We start from the raw sequence: 17,204 nt of genomic DNA, 5'->3' as shown, positions 1-17,204 counted from the left end.
ACGCTTCAGGTTACTGTTATGTACTGAAGTTCTCACCCTGGGCCAGCAGGGGGATACTGTAGATAGTTATGCAAATGAAGGATCGAAAGTGACGTTCAGTGATTGGATAGTTTTAGAAAGTTGTTACAGTAACGTTGTACTGGAGCTCTATATAAGCAGGCTGACTGAGCCCTTCAGTTCAGTTCTGTTCTGGCCTCTGAATAAAGAAGAGCTGTTTGAAGAATCGCTGTGTCGTCTGATATGTTCACCCACAACTTAACAGTTACAGACTCCGCTAACCCAGAAATAGTACCTCAGGTTAAGAACTTTGCTTCCGCAGCAGGAGGCCCCATTAGCTAAAGTGGTACCTCAGGTTAAAAACAGTTTCAGGTTAAGAACGGACCTCCGGAACGAATTAAGTACTTTACCCAAGATACCACTGTAGAATAGTATCAAAACGATTTTTTAAATTGCAGAATACGCTTAGATATTCCCAGAGCATTCCACAGTTCTGCACGGCATATTGTCGTGAGCAGAGCTTTTCAACTCTGACAGATATGAAAGATCAGAGAAGAGAAAGGCTTCTCTGTGCTGACGGGGAGATGAGTCTGTCTGCCTCGTTAGAACTAAAATAAATGAGATTGCAAGCAAGCTCGCACTTCTCATTGAGTTTGTATACATACCTAAGGTACGTATGCAAGAGGCTTGTTTATAATTATGTTTGGGTATGATTCCTGTTCTTAGGTGCCTGCACTGTTTTATACTTTCTGTATGTCCCGTTACCATATTATAAAGCAGTTGTGTTCTCTGTTACAAATCAAGCACTCCTGGGAGTGGCTTTCTTTTTTAATTTTTTTTTTAAATCAACCATTATTATACAGAAATATTAAAATACATAAAATATAAAACATTACATTTCAGACAATATACAAAAGAATATAGAAGGAAAAGAAAAAAGAGAAAAGAAATAGAAAAAGAAATAGAAGATGGTTTTATTTACAATTAAAAAAGAACCTTCCAACGATACCCGTTGTATTATTTTGAGATTAGTTTTTTTAGTTTCCTGAAAATATTTTTCTCCGTTTTGATTCTAGTTTCCTCCGATAATACCTTATGTTACAAAACTCATTCAATATCTGCCATAAAGCTTTTGTTATCACAGTAACCTTTGAGATATTCTTTGATTACTATCCATTCTTTATTAACATCTTGTATCAAGTTTCCTTCCACTAACCCAGTTATCCTTGCTAACTGTAGGTATTCTACCAAGTCGGTCTGCCATTTGATTTTGGAGGGGATGGTTTCACTTTTCCAATTTTTCGCAGTTAGAATCCTGGCATCAGTTGTGGCATGCATGAATAGTGGTCTAACCTTCTTCTTGATTTCCGTTGTCATGATTCCTAATAAGAAAGCCTCTGGTCTTTTAATGAATGGGAGCATGAACATTTTTTTTAAAAAAAAACTCATTATAAATGACATCCCAGAATTCTTTAATCTTTTCGCACTCCCACCACATATGCAAGTATGTTCCAATTCCTTTTTTGGGCTTATTTTATGTTTTCCAGTTCTTAATACAGTGGTACCTCGAGTTAAATACTTAATTCGTTCCAGAGGTCCGTACTTAACCTGAAACTGTTCTTAACCTGAAGCACCACTTTAGCTAATGGGGCCTCCCGCTGCCGGAGCACAATTTCTGTTCTCATCCTGAAGCAAAGTTCTTAACCTGAACCACTATTTCTGGGTTAGCGAAGTCTGTAACCTGAAGCGTATGTAACCTGAAGCGTATGTAACCCGAGGTACCACTGTAAAACAAATTTGGTGGGGCACTCACAAATTTTGATCCTGAAAGTGTGGCCCAGGGGGAAACAGTTTGAGAGCCACCTGCTTTTTGGGATTTTGCATTTTAAGTGCTATTGGCGGTACCGCTTTGCTGGCTTTCTCCACCCTGCTTCAGCTGTGCGATGACCACACCTGTGTCCTTTTTGCCCCCTTCTGCAGGTGCAGCCCCAGACCTTGCAGCAGCTGATGCTCCCTGACGAAGAGGAGCTGGAGAGCATCACCCCTTGCAAAGAGCTCTGGGTAACCAAAGGCTACGAGGACTATCGCCGGGCGGTGGTTCAGAAGCGGCAGATGGACCCGGACAAAATCGACATGTGCGTCCACTTCGAGAAGGGAGGCGGCGGCGGCAAGTCTCCGCGGGAGAAAGAGTACTGCTTGCCCCCCGGGGCCGAAGGGCGGCTCAAGGACCCCAAGGCCTCTCCGTCCTGCCACATCCACGGCGCCCCCTCGCCGCCGCGGCACAAGCCCCTGAAGGAGCAGCAGCAGCAGCAGGCGCCCCCCGGCGCTCCAGGCGTGGAGGAGGACACAGTGCCCTCCCGCTGTGTCTACTGCCGGGACGTCTTTAACCACGAGGAGAACGGGCGCGGGCAGTGCCAGGACGCCCCCGACCCCATCGGCCGCTGCGTCTACCAGTTCACCTGCATGTGGTGTGCGGAGAGCATGCTGTACCACTGCATGTCGGACTCCGAAGGAGAGTACTCGGACCCCTGCTCCTGCGACACCGGGCACCCGCACTTCTGCATCCGCTGGATGGCCCTCGTCACCCTCTCCCTCGTCGTCCCCTGCATGTGCTGCTACCTGCCCCTCCACGCCTGCCACACGTGCGGCGAGCACTGCGGCTGCTGCGGCGGCAGGCACAAGGCGGTGCGGTGAGGAAGCCCCCGGAGGGGTTCGGCGCAGGGCGCAAGGGTTTTGGCCGCCGAGGCGGCAGGCAGCTTGCCGATAAATCCGGAGGTTTGCTTAACAGGGGCCTGCTCCTCCCCGATTCCCTCTCCTTTCCCCTGCTCTTCTTAGGACATTTTAGGGGGGAAAGGGGGGGTGTGCGTTGTGTCCCCAGGCTAGCTGGCGGAATCCCGTTTCGTTTGTGCCCTCTCTCTTTTTGGAAACCCTTTTTTTCCCCGCAGCGTGTGGCGTGGTAAAGTAGGGGAAATGGATGGCGACATCTCGCCCGTTCGGTGGTTGGGTACTGTTCTGCAGAAGGTAGCTGATTTGGTGGGACCTCTTTCGGCTGTTAAAACAACAACACATGGGGACTTAAGGAAAGAAAAGGAACTGCTTTAATATGGAAGAGAGAAGTGAATGAAGACCCTGTAAGAAAAGGGACTGCCCCCCATTCTCAGACTGCCCCCCATTTTCGTAGGTGAGTGGTACCTGCAGCTTCCTTGAAATCGGCCCCGTGTTTGCAGAACTGCTACGGATTTTGAGGTGGGAAGAGGCAGGCCTAGGCAGTTTTGATTCCACCAAGCCAGAGGCAGACCACCCCCTGCATATTTGGAGGGGGGGTACTCCCAGCCGCTCAACAACAACACTTCCTTTACCCATTTTCATGTAGGGTTCCATAAACGGCCGGCGAGGCTGGATTCAGCTTGGAGAGGGATGTGGTTTGAGGGCAGCTGAACTTTCGTCTTCTTCTTCGCCACTGTCACCCCCAGAACCCACTCCCAATCACTTAGTATGAGCTAAACACACACACACACACACACACACACACACACAAAATCTATGTCCTTATAGGTTGTTTTGACCTATGATGGTTGAGCTGGTTGAGGCTGATGGAAGCTGTCGTCCAAAACATCTGAAAGGCTCTTCAGGTTAGCAAAGGCTGGCCTATGGCATCAATATTCATAACAACAACAATTTATTATTTACAGTATATGCTGCCCATCTGACTGGATTACCCCAGCCACTCTGGGCAGATTCCAACAAAATATTAAAAACGTAATAAAGCACCAGACATTAAAAACTTCCCGTTACAGGGCTGCCTTCAGGTGTCTTCTAAAAGCCAGGTGTTTATTTCCTTGACATCTGATGGGAGGGTGTTCCACAGGGAGGGCGCCACTACCGAGAAGGCCCTCTGTCTGGTTCCCTGCAACCTCACTTCTCACAGTGAGGGAACTGCCAGAAAACCCTCGGCGCTAGATCTCAGTGTCCGGGCTGAGTGATGGGGTTGGAGACGCTCCTTCAGGTATACAAGGTCGAGGCCGTTTAGGGCTTTAAAGGTCAGCACCAACACTTTGAATTGTGCTCGGAAATGTCCTGGGAGATTTCTCTCCTGTGGGAGAGGTTTGCTTTGCTGGGCCCCAGCTTGCAGTGAAACTCTTTTTTTTCAGGGAGCAGATTTCAGAGGCAGCCCGACTTTCCTGCCTCAGATCTCTTGTTTCTAAAGGAGGAGATGGAAAACCAGGACCCCATTTCCCTTCAGGCTCAGCCAGTGTGGCCAGGAATGATGGGAGTTGTTGTCCAGTAACATCTGGAGGGCTCTGGCCTTTGCCCTTGCTCTAGGCAACATTGGCCAAACTTGCTGCCATTTGACTACAACTCCCATCATCCATGACCTCTGGTACTTCTAGCTAGGGATGATGGGAGTTGTAGTCTAGCAACAGCTGGGGCACCCACATTTGAGAAACACGGCTAGTGCGATTCCTCAAAACAACAGCTCACAACTGAGCCCCAGCCCGGAGTTTGGTCTGACACCCTGGCTTCTCACTTCAGGCTCTGTTTGGCTTGGTGGGTCACGCCGGACGCCGCAAAAGCAGTGCAGAGGGCCGAGGTCAGTGGGAGAGCACCTGTTTGGCAGGCAAAAGATCCCAGGTTCAGTCCCTGGCACCTCCCAAGTATAAAGCCGTTCCCAAAACCCCGGGCAGCCACTGGCAGTCAATGTAAGTGCTAGAGAGATTGATGGTCTGGTGATATAAGATAGCTTCCCTGGAGCCTGTGGAAACTGGTAGGGCAGAAAGCAGGGAGCTCAACAGTAGGGGGCGACAGAGCCAAAGACAGGCAGAGGCAGCTAACTCTAGTTTTGACCTCCCTGCTGTGTTCTACAAGGGCAACCCTGAGGCTGAGGAAATGGTTTTAAGTGATAATTGTAGGAAGCTGGAGGGCAGGCCGAAGTTTGGGGCAGTGCCCATCGCTGCCCTAATTGGCCAGCCTCCAACAGGCAGCTTCCTAGGGTCCCCCTAAGCTGTACCACTCAAGCCAGGGGACAAATGTAAAAGGTAAAGAGACCCCTGACCATTAGGTCCAGTCGCAAACGACTCTGGGGTTGCGGCGCTTATCTCGCTTTATTGGCCGAGGGAGCCGGCGTACAGCTTCCAGGTCATGTGGCCAGCATGACTAAGCTGCTTCTGGTGAACCAGAGTAGCGACGGAAACGCCGTTTACCTTCCCGCCGGAGTGGTACCTATTTATCTACTTGCACTTTGACGTGCTTTCGAACTGCTAGGTGGGCAGGAGCAGGGACTGAGCAACGGGAGCTCACCCCGTTGCAGGGATTCGAACCGCCAACCTCCTGATCGGCAAGCCCTAGGCTCTGTGGTTTAACCCACGGCGCCACCCGCGTCCCAAATAAGCTATAGGCAAAACCCCATTTGCTGAAAGAGTGACTGGGGCAACCAGATGGGCAATGTATAAAAATTAAATTATGATTATCCTAAGCATGGGCGGAGGTGGTAGCCCTGCCTTATGTTTATCCTTGGCTGCCTTGGTTGCTGAGTGTTGACCCAGCCAAGCTGTCCTGGAGCTGCCAGCCTCAGTGTACGTAGTCTGGTTGGCACTTCCGGTATCCATACCAGATAGTAGCTAATGCCTAGCAGAGGGCTGGTACGGTTTGAAGGCAGGAGTAAAAAATAGAGAGAAAAAGGACTCCTGTACCTCCATCACTGCCTTGGTTCTGAAAATTAGGGGTGTTTTCTCAGTGCTTTATCCATTCTCTCCCTTTCCCCAAAGTCACCAGTTTTTCACTGTGCTCTCTGGGCCTTCAGTTCCAGTTTTACAAAGTTTCAGGGGGGGAAACATGGAGTCATATGGACTAGATGTGTGGAACGCCAGCTGCCAGGACAGAACTGATCAGGGCTTTTCAGATGTCCAAAGATATCTCTCTGGCATTTCTCCATCTTTCTCCCTCCATCGCTCGCCTTTTCAGCGTCTCTGCCAAGCCACACCAGTGCCGCCTCCTCCCAATCCTTGCAAAAAGAAAAATGGATTGGCCCAAATTTTAAAACGGATGGGATTATGCAAAATAACCTGGGGTATGCAAATGTCAACCATCTGCGTCATTTCTTTCAAGGGCGAAATTTGGATTTCCTTTGTGCAGAACTTGAGTGTGGGTGGTTGCTTCGAGATTTCAGCCCAGAAACTACATTGCTGTGTTAGAAGCCCAGGCAAAACAAGGATCTGCACTCAGATCTTTTTTAGCTTCTCAACAATCAGATCTAGACCTGGTTGTTGTTGTTTTTTTAAAAAAGAAAATATTTGGGAAAATTCCCCAAATCTGTTAATTGCTGGTTTTCTTCAACTGGAAATTAAAGGGGAGGAATACTGCCATTTTGAAAGCATTGTTAGTTCTCCCGTTTTTACATTTCCACTGCAGAAACTGATGAGGGGAGTCAAAAGAAAGACTTGACCCGAGTAATCTGCATTTCAGGGCTGGACAAGATGAACTTTCTGGGTCCCTTCCAAGCAAGCCCGTCTTACCCATTGAGGCTAGTGGCGCAGGGCGCCAGGGCGCCAAGTTCTGGAGGGCGCCAGGCGAGAGTCCGGGGAACACTGAATGAGCGCGCTGAGTGAGCGAGGCTGCGTGCGCTGCTCCCGCCGAATGTCAGCTCGGTTTTTTCCCTTTTAGCCTGTGTTGTAAACAAAAATCTGCCCTTTTCCCTTATGGGGTATCCAAGAGCCCATTTAGAGTCCTTACATGGGTTCCCTATTGGAAGGAGAGAATAACAGAGGCAAACCAGAGAATATTGAGAAGCAAAGCAGCTAGTAAGCTTGATCTTTATTCATCTGTTGCAACAGGGTGCTCCCCTCACCTGCAGGAGAGAGGAGGGACCCAGAAAAATGGTGTGCAAGGCCTTATAAAGACTTTTGAAATTGCCACCCTGTAGATCAAGACCACCCCCAGGAACATCATACAGACATCACAGAAGGGGTGTAACCTAAGACCACACCCCAGAACCTACGTCACAGAAAAGGTGGTCTAAAACAGAAATTTGAGCGTTGTTTTTCTCCTGTCATTGTTTATCTCCTGTCTGGCAGGTTACTTGATTGGATTGCCTTGGGAGCCTGGCCATTCTTTTGTAGTGGTAAAATACTTATTTCCTGGGCCAGGTCACAGGCTCACACCCTATTCATAGCTTAAATGTGCCCTTAAGACAGGGTTTGTGAGGAAAGAGACAATGGGGAGGTTTCCCACTTTGACCTTGCAGAGAAAACTTTTGCTCAGTTTAGGAATCAAAATGGCTTCAGGTCGGTCTTCCTGTGCTGATCTATGTACGTACGGTTATGAACATTACCATATATCTAAGACCTCAAAATTCCTATCACACCTGCAGGCGCCGAATTCTGCGGGGCACCAGAAGGCTAAAAGGGAAAAAACCGCTTTGCCGGAGCGGCGCACATGCCCTCGCTCACTCAGCGCATGCCCGCTCTCTCGGAGTGCTGCCTGCCGTGGCACGAAGCAGCCAGCTGTGCCAGAAGGCATTGCGTCCAGTCTCCGCCTCTTCCCCACCGGAGGAGCTGCCCTCCAGCCGCTGCCTGCCTCCTCCATCCCTAAAAAAAAGGTCAATTCTGGGAAAGGGGGTGGCGCCGAAAGGATCTTTGCACCACGGCGCTAGATATGCGTAAGACGGCCCTGTTTCTAAGTCTACCATTTGGTAATTCTATGAACCAGATGTTTTTGGAGGGCCAAGGTTAGCTTGAGAGTTTAGGTGGTTTTCTCGGTCACTGCAGAAAAGTACAGAAAGCAAATCAAAGCCAGAGAAGAGACAATTTGAAGCATTTATCCCTTTTCCTTTCGTTCTCGCACACAGAATAAAAACCAATCACCGGTTTAGAGATTCCTTAGGACGCAGGGCTTTCTCTGTAACCCATTAGAAGCTTTAAGGAATGTAAAACGGAAACGCGAATCTATATACTTGCTGGTTTGCTTTTGAGTGGTAACTGTTGGGGGCGTTATGGGATGTGCAATCCATTTTAGGAGTGAATGGGACCGGAACTACATTTCCCAGGATGCACTTGTGTTGGCAGACCACACTACCCTTGATATATAAAGAGTGGCAAAGCTCTCGTTTTTCTTAACGCTGGAAAAGTAACTATGGTTTGGTGCAAGATATAGTAATGCTCTTTTAATAGGGATGCTTACGCAGACAGGGTTCGGTTTACAGGGTACACGGCTGCCTTGCTCCCCATATTTTAAGTTATTTTCCTTTAGTCTGTATGTGTGCGAGTTTGTGTGTGCAAACTTTTTCTAAGGCTTTAATTCTGAGACTGAGCTGGACAAAAGGGAATGACAGCTTATACAAAAAGAAAAAAAAAGGTGCTATGCCAAACTGGGAGGGGGAAAACAGGCATCAGGATTTTCCAATTTAACTGAATTTATAGATCCTTCCCTAGATGTAATGGTGAATAAGTGTATGAGGTTTCTAGATGAGACATATCCCACTTCTAGCACCAATTATGAGAGGTCAGCATGGTTTCATTTCAAATACATTTTATCAGCTACTGCAATTTTCTTGGGGAAATAATTAATTTTGACAGATGCCAAACAAACTTTATTAAACAAGCAAACACGTTCCTGTTTCATCCTGACGATAGCATCAATATTTATTTCTGGACAGGAAATTTATTGCTACAGTCCCATATTTTCATCTCAGTCATTTTGCTATAGGTTCCCATTTTACTGACTGAGAAACTGAGGCAGAGCCACAGAGCAGAAAATTAAAGAGTTGCTAAGAAAACAGGTACTGTGTAATACTAAATAGATACAGATGGGAGGGAGGCAGTTAAATCACTTGGCAGGCCACCTTAGCAGAGGTTTCCTGTTAAAAATAAGAAATAAAAACCCTCTTTGAGCCTCTCGCCCAACCACCAAGGAAGGAAATGCCACCGTCACACCCAAAAATAACACCGTCACTCAAAGAGGAGCCTTAAACCAGAAATCTTGCAGAGGGACCTGTGTGAAGGGAATGCTACCGAATTTCTCAAAATGCGTGAATCGCTTATCAAATTCATGAATGTTGATGCCACATGTATGCATTACAGAAGGTAGAAATCCAAAAGGGTGTTTTGAATTGTGTGAAAAACACCCTAAAAGCACACAACGTGGGCATATAAACCTACAGAGGCACTGTGCATTGCCATAGGGTCAGTTTCACTCCCCGTCAAATACGGAAGACAGACTTCTAAGCATTTTTAATGCTAAATTTTTAAAAATTGCTGCTGCTTCCGGTGTGCTCATGAAAGCGTTGCTAAGCAGTTGCCTGTAAGCAACCCTCACCAAGACAATAGGACAGGGGTCGGCAAAGTTTTTGAAGCTTGGGCCATTTCACGGTCCCGCAGACGCCACGGTAGGCCAGAGTGTGTACGCATGCATGCGCAAATGCTATTTCTTGCACAGTGGAGGCATATATAGCTTCCCATTGGCTGCAGGAATTTCCTGCAGCCAATGGGAAGCCGGCCAGCGTCATTGAAGGCGGTCCCTGCTCCGCTCTGCGCCGGTTTAGCACAGTGCACAGGAGCCAACCTAATAATAATAATAATAATAATAATAATAATAATAATAATAATAATAAATTTATTTATACCCCACGCTCCCCAGCCAAGACCGGGCTCAGGGCGGCTAACAACCAATAATAAAAACAAGTTGATTAAAATACAATTTTTTTAAAAAACAAGATTAAATTACAACAGTAAAACATTAAGATGCAGCCTCTTCACAGGAGGAGAAAGGAAAAAGAAAGAGGGGGAGGGAATCAAATTGAATCCAAGCCCAAGGCCAGGTGGAACAACTCTGTCTTACAGGCCCTGCAGAAAGAAATCAGATCCCACAGGGCCCTGGTCTCATGAGACAGAGCGTTTTGCCAGGCCGGGGCCAGTGTTGAAAAGGCCCCGGCTCTAGTTGAGGCTAATCTGACTTCCTTAGGGCCCGGGACCTCTAGGGTATTGCTATTTATGGACTTTAAGGTCCTCCGCGGGGCATACCAGGAGAGGCAGTCCCGTAGGTACAAGGGTCCTAGGCCGTGAAGGGCATTAAAGGTCAAAACCAGCACCTTAAATCTGGGAGCCAGTGCAGCTGGAAAAGCACTGGGTGAATATGCTCCCGTGGCAGAGACCCCGTGAGGAGCCTCGCCGCAGCATTCTGCACCCGCTAGAGTTTCTGGGACAGCTTCAAGGGCAGCCCCACGTAGAGCGAATTACAGAAGTCAAGCCTGGAGGTGACCATCGCATGGATCGCTGTGGCCAGGTCGGGGCGGGAAAGGTCAGGGACCAACTGCTTGATGCGGCAAAGGTGGAAAAATGTCGCCTAGCAGGTGGCGGGGGTCCTTGGGCCGGTTAAACGACCCCCCCCCCGGGGCCGCTTGTGGCCCATGGGCCTTCGGTTGCCGACCCCTGCAATAGGGTGTGCTTTAAGGCTTGTTGCAGATGAGGAATCCTAAACAGCTGCCTCTGGCCCTGGAGGGTGGAAATATTTGCTGGGGCTCAAATTGCCAGAGCACCACCACCCTCCGTTGGCACAAAGCACCCGGAGGCAGCTGGAGAGAATTCTCTGCTCGCAATCTCTGTAGCGGGTGGTCCTTTGCAGAGAAACCACAAAGGCCCCCTGCCCCAAAGAGCATACAGTCCAAACATTAGGACAGGTTTAAGGGGCCCTCACAGGAAAGGACCCGTCTTCCCAAATCCCAGAATTGGGGCTGCCAGTCCCTCCCATTAATGAACCGTCATTTCAACGACGTTTGCATGGGATGAATTGTGCCCTGTGGATTAGACCTCTCTCTTCTCTTCTCCTCCATCTGCCATCCCAGGGTGTCAAAAGCAACTCATCCCATCCCTTCTCTCAGCTCTGCCTCTTGTTTCATTTTCAAATTTCACACCCGAGTCCGGGGCCAAATGGCTAGTGGCTGGAGTCCTTGCATGTGTGCGTGTGGGTTTTGAAAGTTTGCACTTAGGATTGGGCTTCACAGCTGCGAACGCAAAACCATGGGCAGAGGGAGAATTTGCAAAAAGGAGTATTATATCGTGTTGCCTGGGGTTCTTTTCATTCTGTTTTATATACTTAAAAGGAGGGGTTAATGGAAACCAAAACAGATGAACGTGGGGTGCGGGGCGGGGATTACTATTACAACCATAATCCTAATTACAAGGAATTTTTTGCGGTTGCCAATTCGATTCCCCACCCCCACCCCACCGTTTTAAGTATTTTATCACATTTGTATATTCAATATTGTAATTTCTGTGTATTTAAAAAAAAGATTTTAAAAAAGAGCGGTACTGAGGACACTGGAAGAGAATGCTTTTTATTATTAAAAATATGTATGTTGTAAATTAAAAAAAACACACACAGAGAGACAGAGAGAAACAAAGACTGAAAAACAACCTGGTGTTCGGTTCTTTTCTTGTTCTCATTGGGTAAGGAGGGTGTGGCTGGTTTGTCTAATTCCTTTAAAAAATAAATAACTGGTGGTCATTGTGGGGTATTTACAATGCAGTCACACCAACAATGCGTGTTTGCTAGATAGACACATGATCGGAGCTGAAGCTCAGAGTTTTCCTCTAAGTTTGCTAGAGAGAATACTGTGATAGACTCCCACTGTGTATATCTAACAAATATATCCTCTCATAGCATCTATAAAAAGGTAAAGGTAAAGGGACCCCTGACCATTAGGTCCAGTTGTGGCCGACTCTGGGGTTGCGGCGCACATCTCGCTTTACTGGCCGAGGGAGCCGGGGTACAGCTTCCGGGTCATGTGGCCAGCATGATTGAGCCGCTTCTGGCGAACCAGAGCAGCGCACGGAAACGCCGTTTACCTTCCCGCCGGAGTGGTACCTATTTATCTACTTGCACTTTGACGTGCTTTCGAACTGCTAGGTTGGTAGGAGCAGGGACCGTGCAACGGGAGCTCACCCTGTCGCAGGGATTCGAACCGCCGACCTTCTGATCGGCAAGTCCTAGGCTCTGTGGTTTAACCCACAGCGCCACCCGCATCCTCCATAGCATCTATACACATCCCTATAATAGAGTGCACAAGGAAGAGGAAATGTAATCTCATCCACTGTGTCATATGTATTGGGTTGCAGGTTCCTATCTGTCAAGAGTAGACCCACTGGAATTAATAGCCCTATGTCATGTCCATTAATATCAATGAGTATACAGTGGTACCTTGGTTCTGACTTCCGGGTCAGTGCCATCAGCTAATGGCGGATTCCCTTTGATCTGGAGAGGATCGGCTCCGTGGGAACCGGGTCTTTTCCGCTGCGGCGAAGTGGGGACCCTGTCAAGAGTAGACCCACTGGAATTAATGGCCCTATGTCATGTCCATTAATATCAATGAGTATACAATGGTACCTTGGTTCTCAAACTTAATCCGTTTGACTCCCGAAACAGTTCAAAAACCTGGATGCGGCTTCCGATTGGCTGCAGGAGCTTCCTGCACTCAATCGGAGGCCGTGTCGGACGTTCGGCTTCTGAAAAATGTTCTCAAACTAGAACACTTCCAGGTTTGCGGTGTTTGGGAGCCGATTTGTTCAGGAGCCAAGCCTTTTGAGTACCAAAGTACCACTGTACTCTGTGATTAATGTTGGATACAGCCCAGTTTCACATACAGTGGTACCTCGGGTTAAGTACTTAATTCGTTCTGGAGGTCCGTTCTTAACCTGAAACTGTTCTTAACCTGAAGCACCACTTTAGCTAATGGGGCCTCCCGCTGCCGCCGCGCCGCCAGAGCACAATTTCTGTTCTCATCCTGAAGCAAAGTTCTTAACCCGAGGTACTATTTCTGGGTTAGCGGAGTCTGTAACCTGAAGCGTATGTAACCTGAAGCGTATGTAACCCGAGGTACCACTGTATTTGGCACTTTTAGAGAGTGAGGCTACACCCGGACATTTAACTCTGGAAACTTTTACTTGACCCCTCACATGGCTACAATTCCCATCGCCCGTAACAAACTCCAGTTCCCAGGTTTCTGTTGGGGGTGGAGCAAATGTGCTTTAAAAATATGGTACGTGCACAGACTGTGGCTGCAGTCCTAACTCCACTCACCTGGGATTCAGACCTATGGAATCCGCTAAGTCTTTGCCTCAGAAAGAAGGCAAAGACTGGCTTATCTTTTCTTCTTCTTGTAACATTTAAAACTCTTAAACCTTCCTCCTTCGCCACCCCCCAAACCTGGGTAGAGGGAGTGCAGCTGACATTCCCTTGGTGCAGAGTAGCACAGTGCCACGAAAGACTGTTTAGTGTCAGCCAGCCTTGCAAATAAATCCGTACATGGTACTAGTCCACAAGAAAATGGTGTTTACAGCACTTAGAAGACTAAGAAAGTTTACTGTGGCATAAGCTTCCCCTTTATTGGATGAATGGCAGGCAAAACAGCGGGGGATTGTAAGCAGTGCTGTCAGAAACAACAACTAACCACTCAATTACAGCAGCCTTACGTCAGTTGTGGTTTTTTTTTTGGGGGGGGGGGTTACTACAACTCCCATCAGCCCCAGGTAGCATGGGATCTGTAAAGGTAAAAGGTAAAGGTACCGCTGCCCGTACGGGCCAGTCTTGCCAGACTAGGGTTGTGCGCTCATCTCACGCTATAGGCCAGGAGCCAGCGCTGTCCGCAGACACTTCCGGGTCACGTGGCCAGCGTGACAAGCTGCATCTGGCGAGCCAGCGCAGCACACGGAACGCTGTTTACCTTCCCGCTGGTAAGCGGTCCCTATTTATCTACTTGCACCCGAAGGTGCTTTCGAACTGCTAGGTTGGCAGGCGCTGGGACCAAACGACGGGAGCTCACCCCGCCACGGGGATTCGAACCGCCGACCTGATGATCAGCAAGTCCTAGGCGCTGAGGCTTTAACCCATAGTGCCACCCGCATCCCATACAAAAGCTGGAGAGCACCATGTTGGTCAAGGCTGAACTGTTTATTATTTAATCTGTATACTGCCCTTCATCCAAAGAGCACAACATAAAATATAGCAAGAACGAATGCAGCAACAACAGGTGATTTGGTAATTCTTAGCTAATTAACCTCCATAGTGGGTCGAGGAACACTAGCTGCCCCCCCCCCCGAGTAGACCCATTGAATGGACATTATTAACTTAGGGCAGTGGTTCTCAAATGGTTTTCTCGGGGCCACACATTCAGAATAAATATTTGCGTGCACCGATTTGCCACACTGATTTTTTAATAACATCAAACACAACTACTTTATAATATGATCGTGGGATACGCAGAAACCATGAAACGTTGCAGCTATGTAAGATCAGGAAGCATTCTCAAAATATATAAACAAGCCTTTTAAGTATGTATACAAGCTCAGTGAGAGGTGCGAGCTAGTTTTTGCCAGGTAATCTAATTTATATTAGGTCTAATTTGAGATAAACAAACACTCATCTCCTCATTAACACAAATAAGCCTTTCTCTTTTCTGATCTTTCATATTTGTCAGAGTTGAAAAGCCCTCTTCGCAAAAGTATGCCGTGGAGAACTGTGGAAGAATCTTGAACAGAGGCATGGATACTGTTTCTGGTTGTATAGCCAAAAATAAAAATAAAAATTATTTTGATACTCTGCTATACTAGGTAAAGGTAAGGCACTGAAATGTTTAAATGTAACCTTGATTGTCTTTGGATCTTCCTACCACACCCTCTGAGAACCACTGACTGAGGCTCATGAATTTCAGTGGATCTACTCATGAGTAGTACCTAGTTAGGTACAGCCCATTGTCTCCATGCAGACCCAGATGAATAGAACTTCTCAATGCAGCTTCTCATCATCATCCAGCAGTTTCAGCTTGGGAAGGAAGCCCATTGCCCTATAAATCTTCCCTTTCCTCATGTGTAACCACCTTCATACCCTCCAACATTTCTCTGGCAGAAATAGGGACGTCCCATTCCATAAGGATAATTTTACTATTTATACCCCACCCACCCCGCATCTCATTGGGTTGCCTCAGCTACTCTGGGCAGCTTCCAACATACAGTGGTGCCTCGCAAGACGAAATTAATCCGTTCCGCGAGTCTCTTCGTCTTGCGGTTTTTTCGTCTTGCGAAGCACGGCTATTAGCGGCTTAGCGGCTATTAGCGGCTATTAACGGCTTAGCGGCTTTAAGAAAAAGGAAATAAACTCGCAAGACGTTTCGTCTTGCAAAGCAAGCCCATAGGGAAATTCGTCTTGCGAAGCACCTCAAAAAACGGAAAACTCTTTCGTCTAGCTAGTTTTTCGTCTTGCGAGGCATTCGTCTTGCGGGGCACCACTGTATATAAAAACATAATAAAACATGGAACATTAAAAAACCTTCCCCATACAGGATTGCCTTCAGACAGCTCAGGGGTTAGATAACTCCATACCCTCCCAACATTTCTCCAATGAAAATAGGGACGTCCTAAGGAAAAGTGGGACATTCTGGGATCAAATCAGAAACCAGGACAGCTTCACTACATCAGGGACGTCCCTGGAAAATAGGGACACTTGGAGAGTCTGAACTTCAGATGAGGAGAGGAGCATCCTGGTACAAAATGGGACACAACAGGATTTTGCTGCTGCTTGAAATTATACCCACTAATGCACCGAATCCAACCTAAGCACACTTACACTTGAGGAGTACATATTACTTTTTATGTATGGAATTTGCTTACCGCCCTTCACCCGAAGATTGCAGGGCGGTTCACAACATAAAAATGCAAAATGGAAGCACAAAATACATCATAAAGCAAAACTAACCAGTAATACAGGCTCCCCTCCCCCCGCGCTTGGACTACTGCAATGCGCTCTATGTGGGGCTCCCTTTGAAGGTAACCCGCAAACTACAACTAATCCAGAATGCGGCAGCTAGACTGGTGACTGGGGGCGGCCGCTGAGACCACATAACACCGGTCTTGAAAGACCTGCATTCGCTCCCAGTACGTTTCTGAGAACAATTCAAAGTGTTGGTGCTGACCTTGAAAGCCCTAAACGGCCTCGGTCCTGTATACCTGAAGGAGCGTCTCCACCCCCATCATTCTGCCCGGACACTGAGGTCCAGCGCCGAGGGCCTTCTGGCGGTTCCCTCCCTGCGAGAAGCCAAGTTACAGGGAACCAGGCAGAGGGCCTTCTCGGTGGTGGCGCCCTCCCTGTGGAACGCCCTCCCATCAGATGTCAAAGAGAAAAAAACAACTACCAGACTTTTAGAAGACATCTGAAGGCAGCCCCGTTTAGGGAAGCTTTTAATGTTTGATGTACAGTGGTACCTTGGGTTTAGTACTTAATTTGTTCCGGAGGTCCGTTCCTAACTTGAAACTGCTCTTAACCTGAAGCACCACTTTAGCTAATGGGGCCTCCTGCTGCTGCCGTGCCGCCGGAAGCACAATTTCTGTTCTCATCCTGAAGCAAAGTTCTTAACCCGAGGTACTATTTCTGGGTTAGCGGAGTCTGTAACCTGAAGCGTGTGTAACCTGAAGTGTATGTAACCTGAGGTACCACTGTATTACAATATTTTAATATTTAGTTGGAAGCCGCCCAGAGTGGCTGGGGAAGCCTAGACAGATGGGCGGGATATATATATATATATAAATAAATAAAAATAAATAAAAATAAATAAAAATAAATTAATCCTATGGAATTCAGCAGCAAGGCCTTATAACCGAGGCAAATCCATCTGCACATGTTCAGGGGCATTCTGACCTTGGAGTGTGGGTGTGAGTGCGAGATCTCTGCACGTGCTCAGAGGCAACCAGCCCAGGCTTGCTGGTTGGCTTGCATTGAAAAAGAACCCGCACAGAGAGAGCAGGTGGGCAGCCTTGGCCACGCCCCCTGCTTCTTCGAAAGCAAATCAGATCGGGCGGTGCCGACGCGCCAGGCTCTGATTGGTCGGCGAGTAGGACTTTGATCTCCCCGCGAGTCTGGCGAGTTGCCATAGAGACGGAACGTAACGAGGAGCTTTAACAGGCTGGATACACAGGCGGCCTCCTGATTGGCCGTGCGCGGGACAGGAGGAGGAGGAGGAGGAGGAGGAGGAGGAGGAAAGGGAATGGGCGGGCGCTCGGTGGCTATGAGAGCTGTCAGCCAATGTGGTGAGGCGAGCCTTCGGCGTGGTGGGCGTGTCCGAGTCGCAATAGAGGTGGGGATAAAAGTCTCCTGCTCCAATGGTGGGGCGGAGCTCACCGGCTGGGCGGCTCAGCCAATGAAAAGCGCCGCCTCTGGTTCTGGGCAAG

General features: G+C 48.1%; 1 protein-coding gene across 4 annotated transcripts in view; it reads left to right on the top strand.

Moving 5' to 3' along the window:
- The window catches only part of SPRED3 (sprouty related EVH1 domain containing 3), a 41,283-nt gene extending 38,244 nt beyond the window's left edge, over nt 1–3,039 (top strand). For all 4 annotated transcript variants that reach the window (XM_081869271.1, XM_081869272.1, XM_081869274.1 and 1 more), the window contains exon 6: nt 1,978–3,039. In XM_081869271.1, coding sequence (XP_081725397.1) covers nt 1,978–2,691 — 714 coding nt within the window. In that variant the 3' untranslated portion in view covers nt 2,692–3,039. The remainder of the gene's footprint in view (nt 1–1,977) is intronic.
- Nucleotides 3,040–17,204: the final 14,165 nt, after the last annotated feature.

Source organism: Podarcis erhardii (assembly GCF_964252035.2).
Source record: "Podarcis erhardii genome assembly, chromosome: 7".
Lineage (NCBI taxonomy): Eukaryota > Metazoa > Chordata > Lepidosauria > Squamata > Lacertidae > Podarcis > Podarcis erhardii.
Note: the sequence above shows the minus strand (reverse complement) of the source record. Positions and strands in the feature narration are given on the sequence as shown.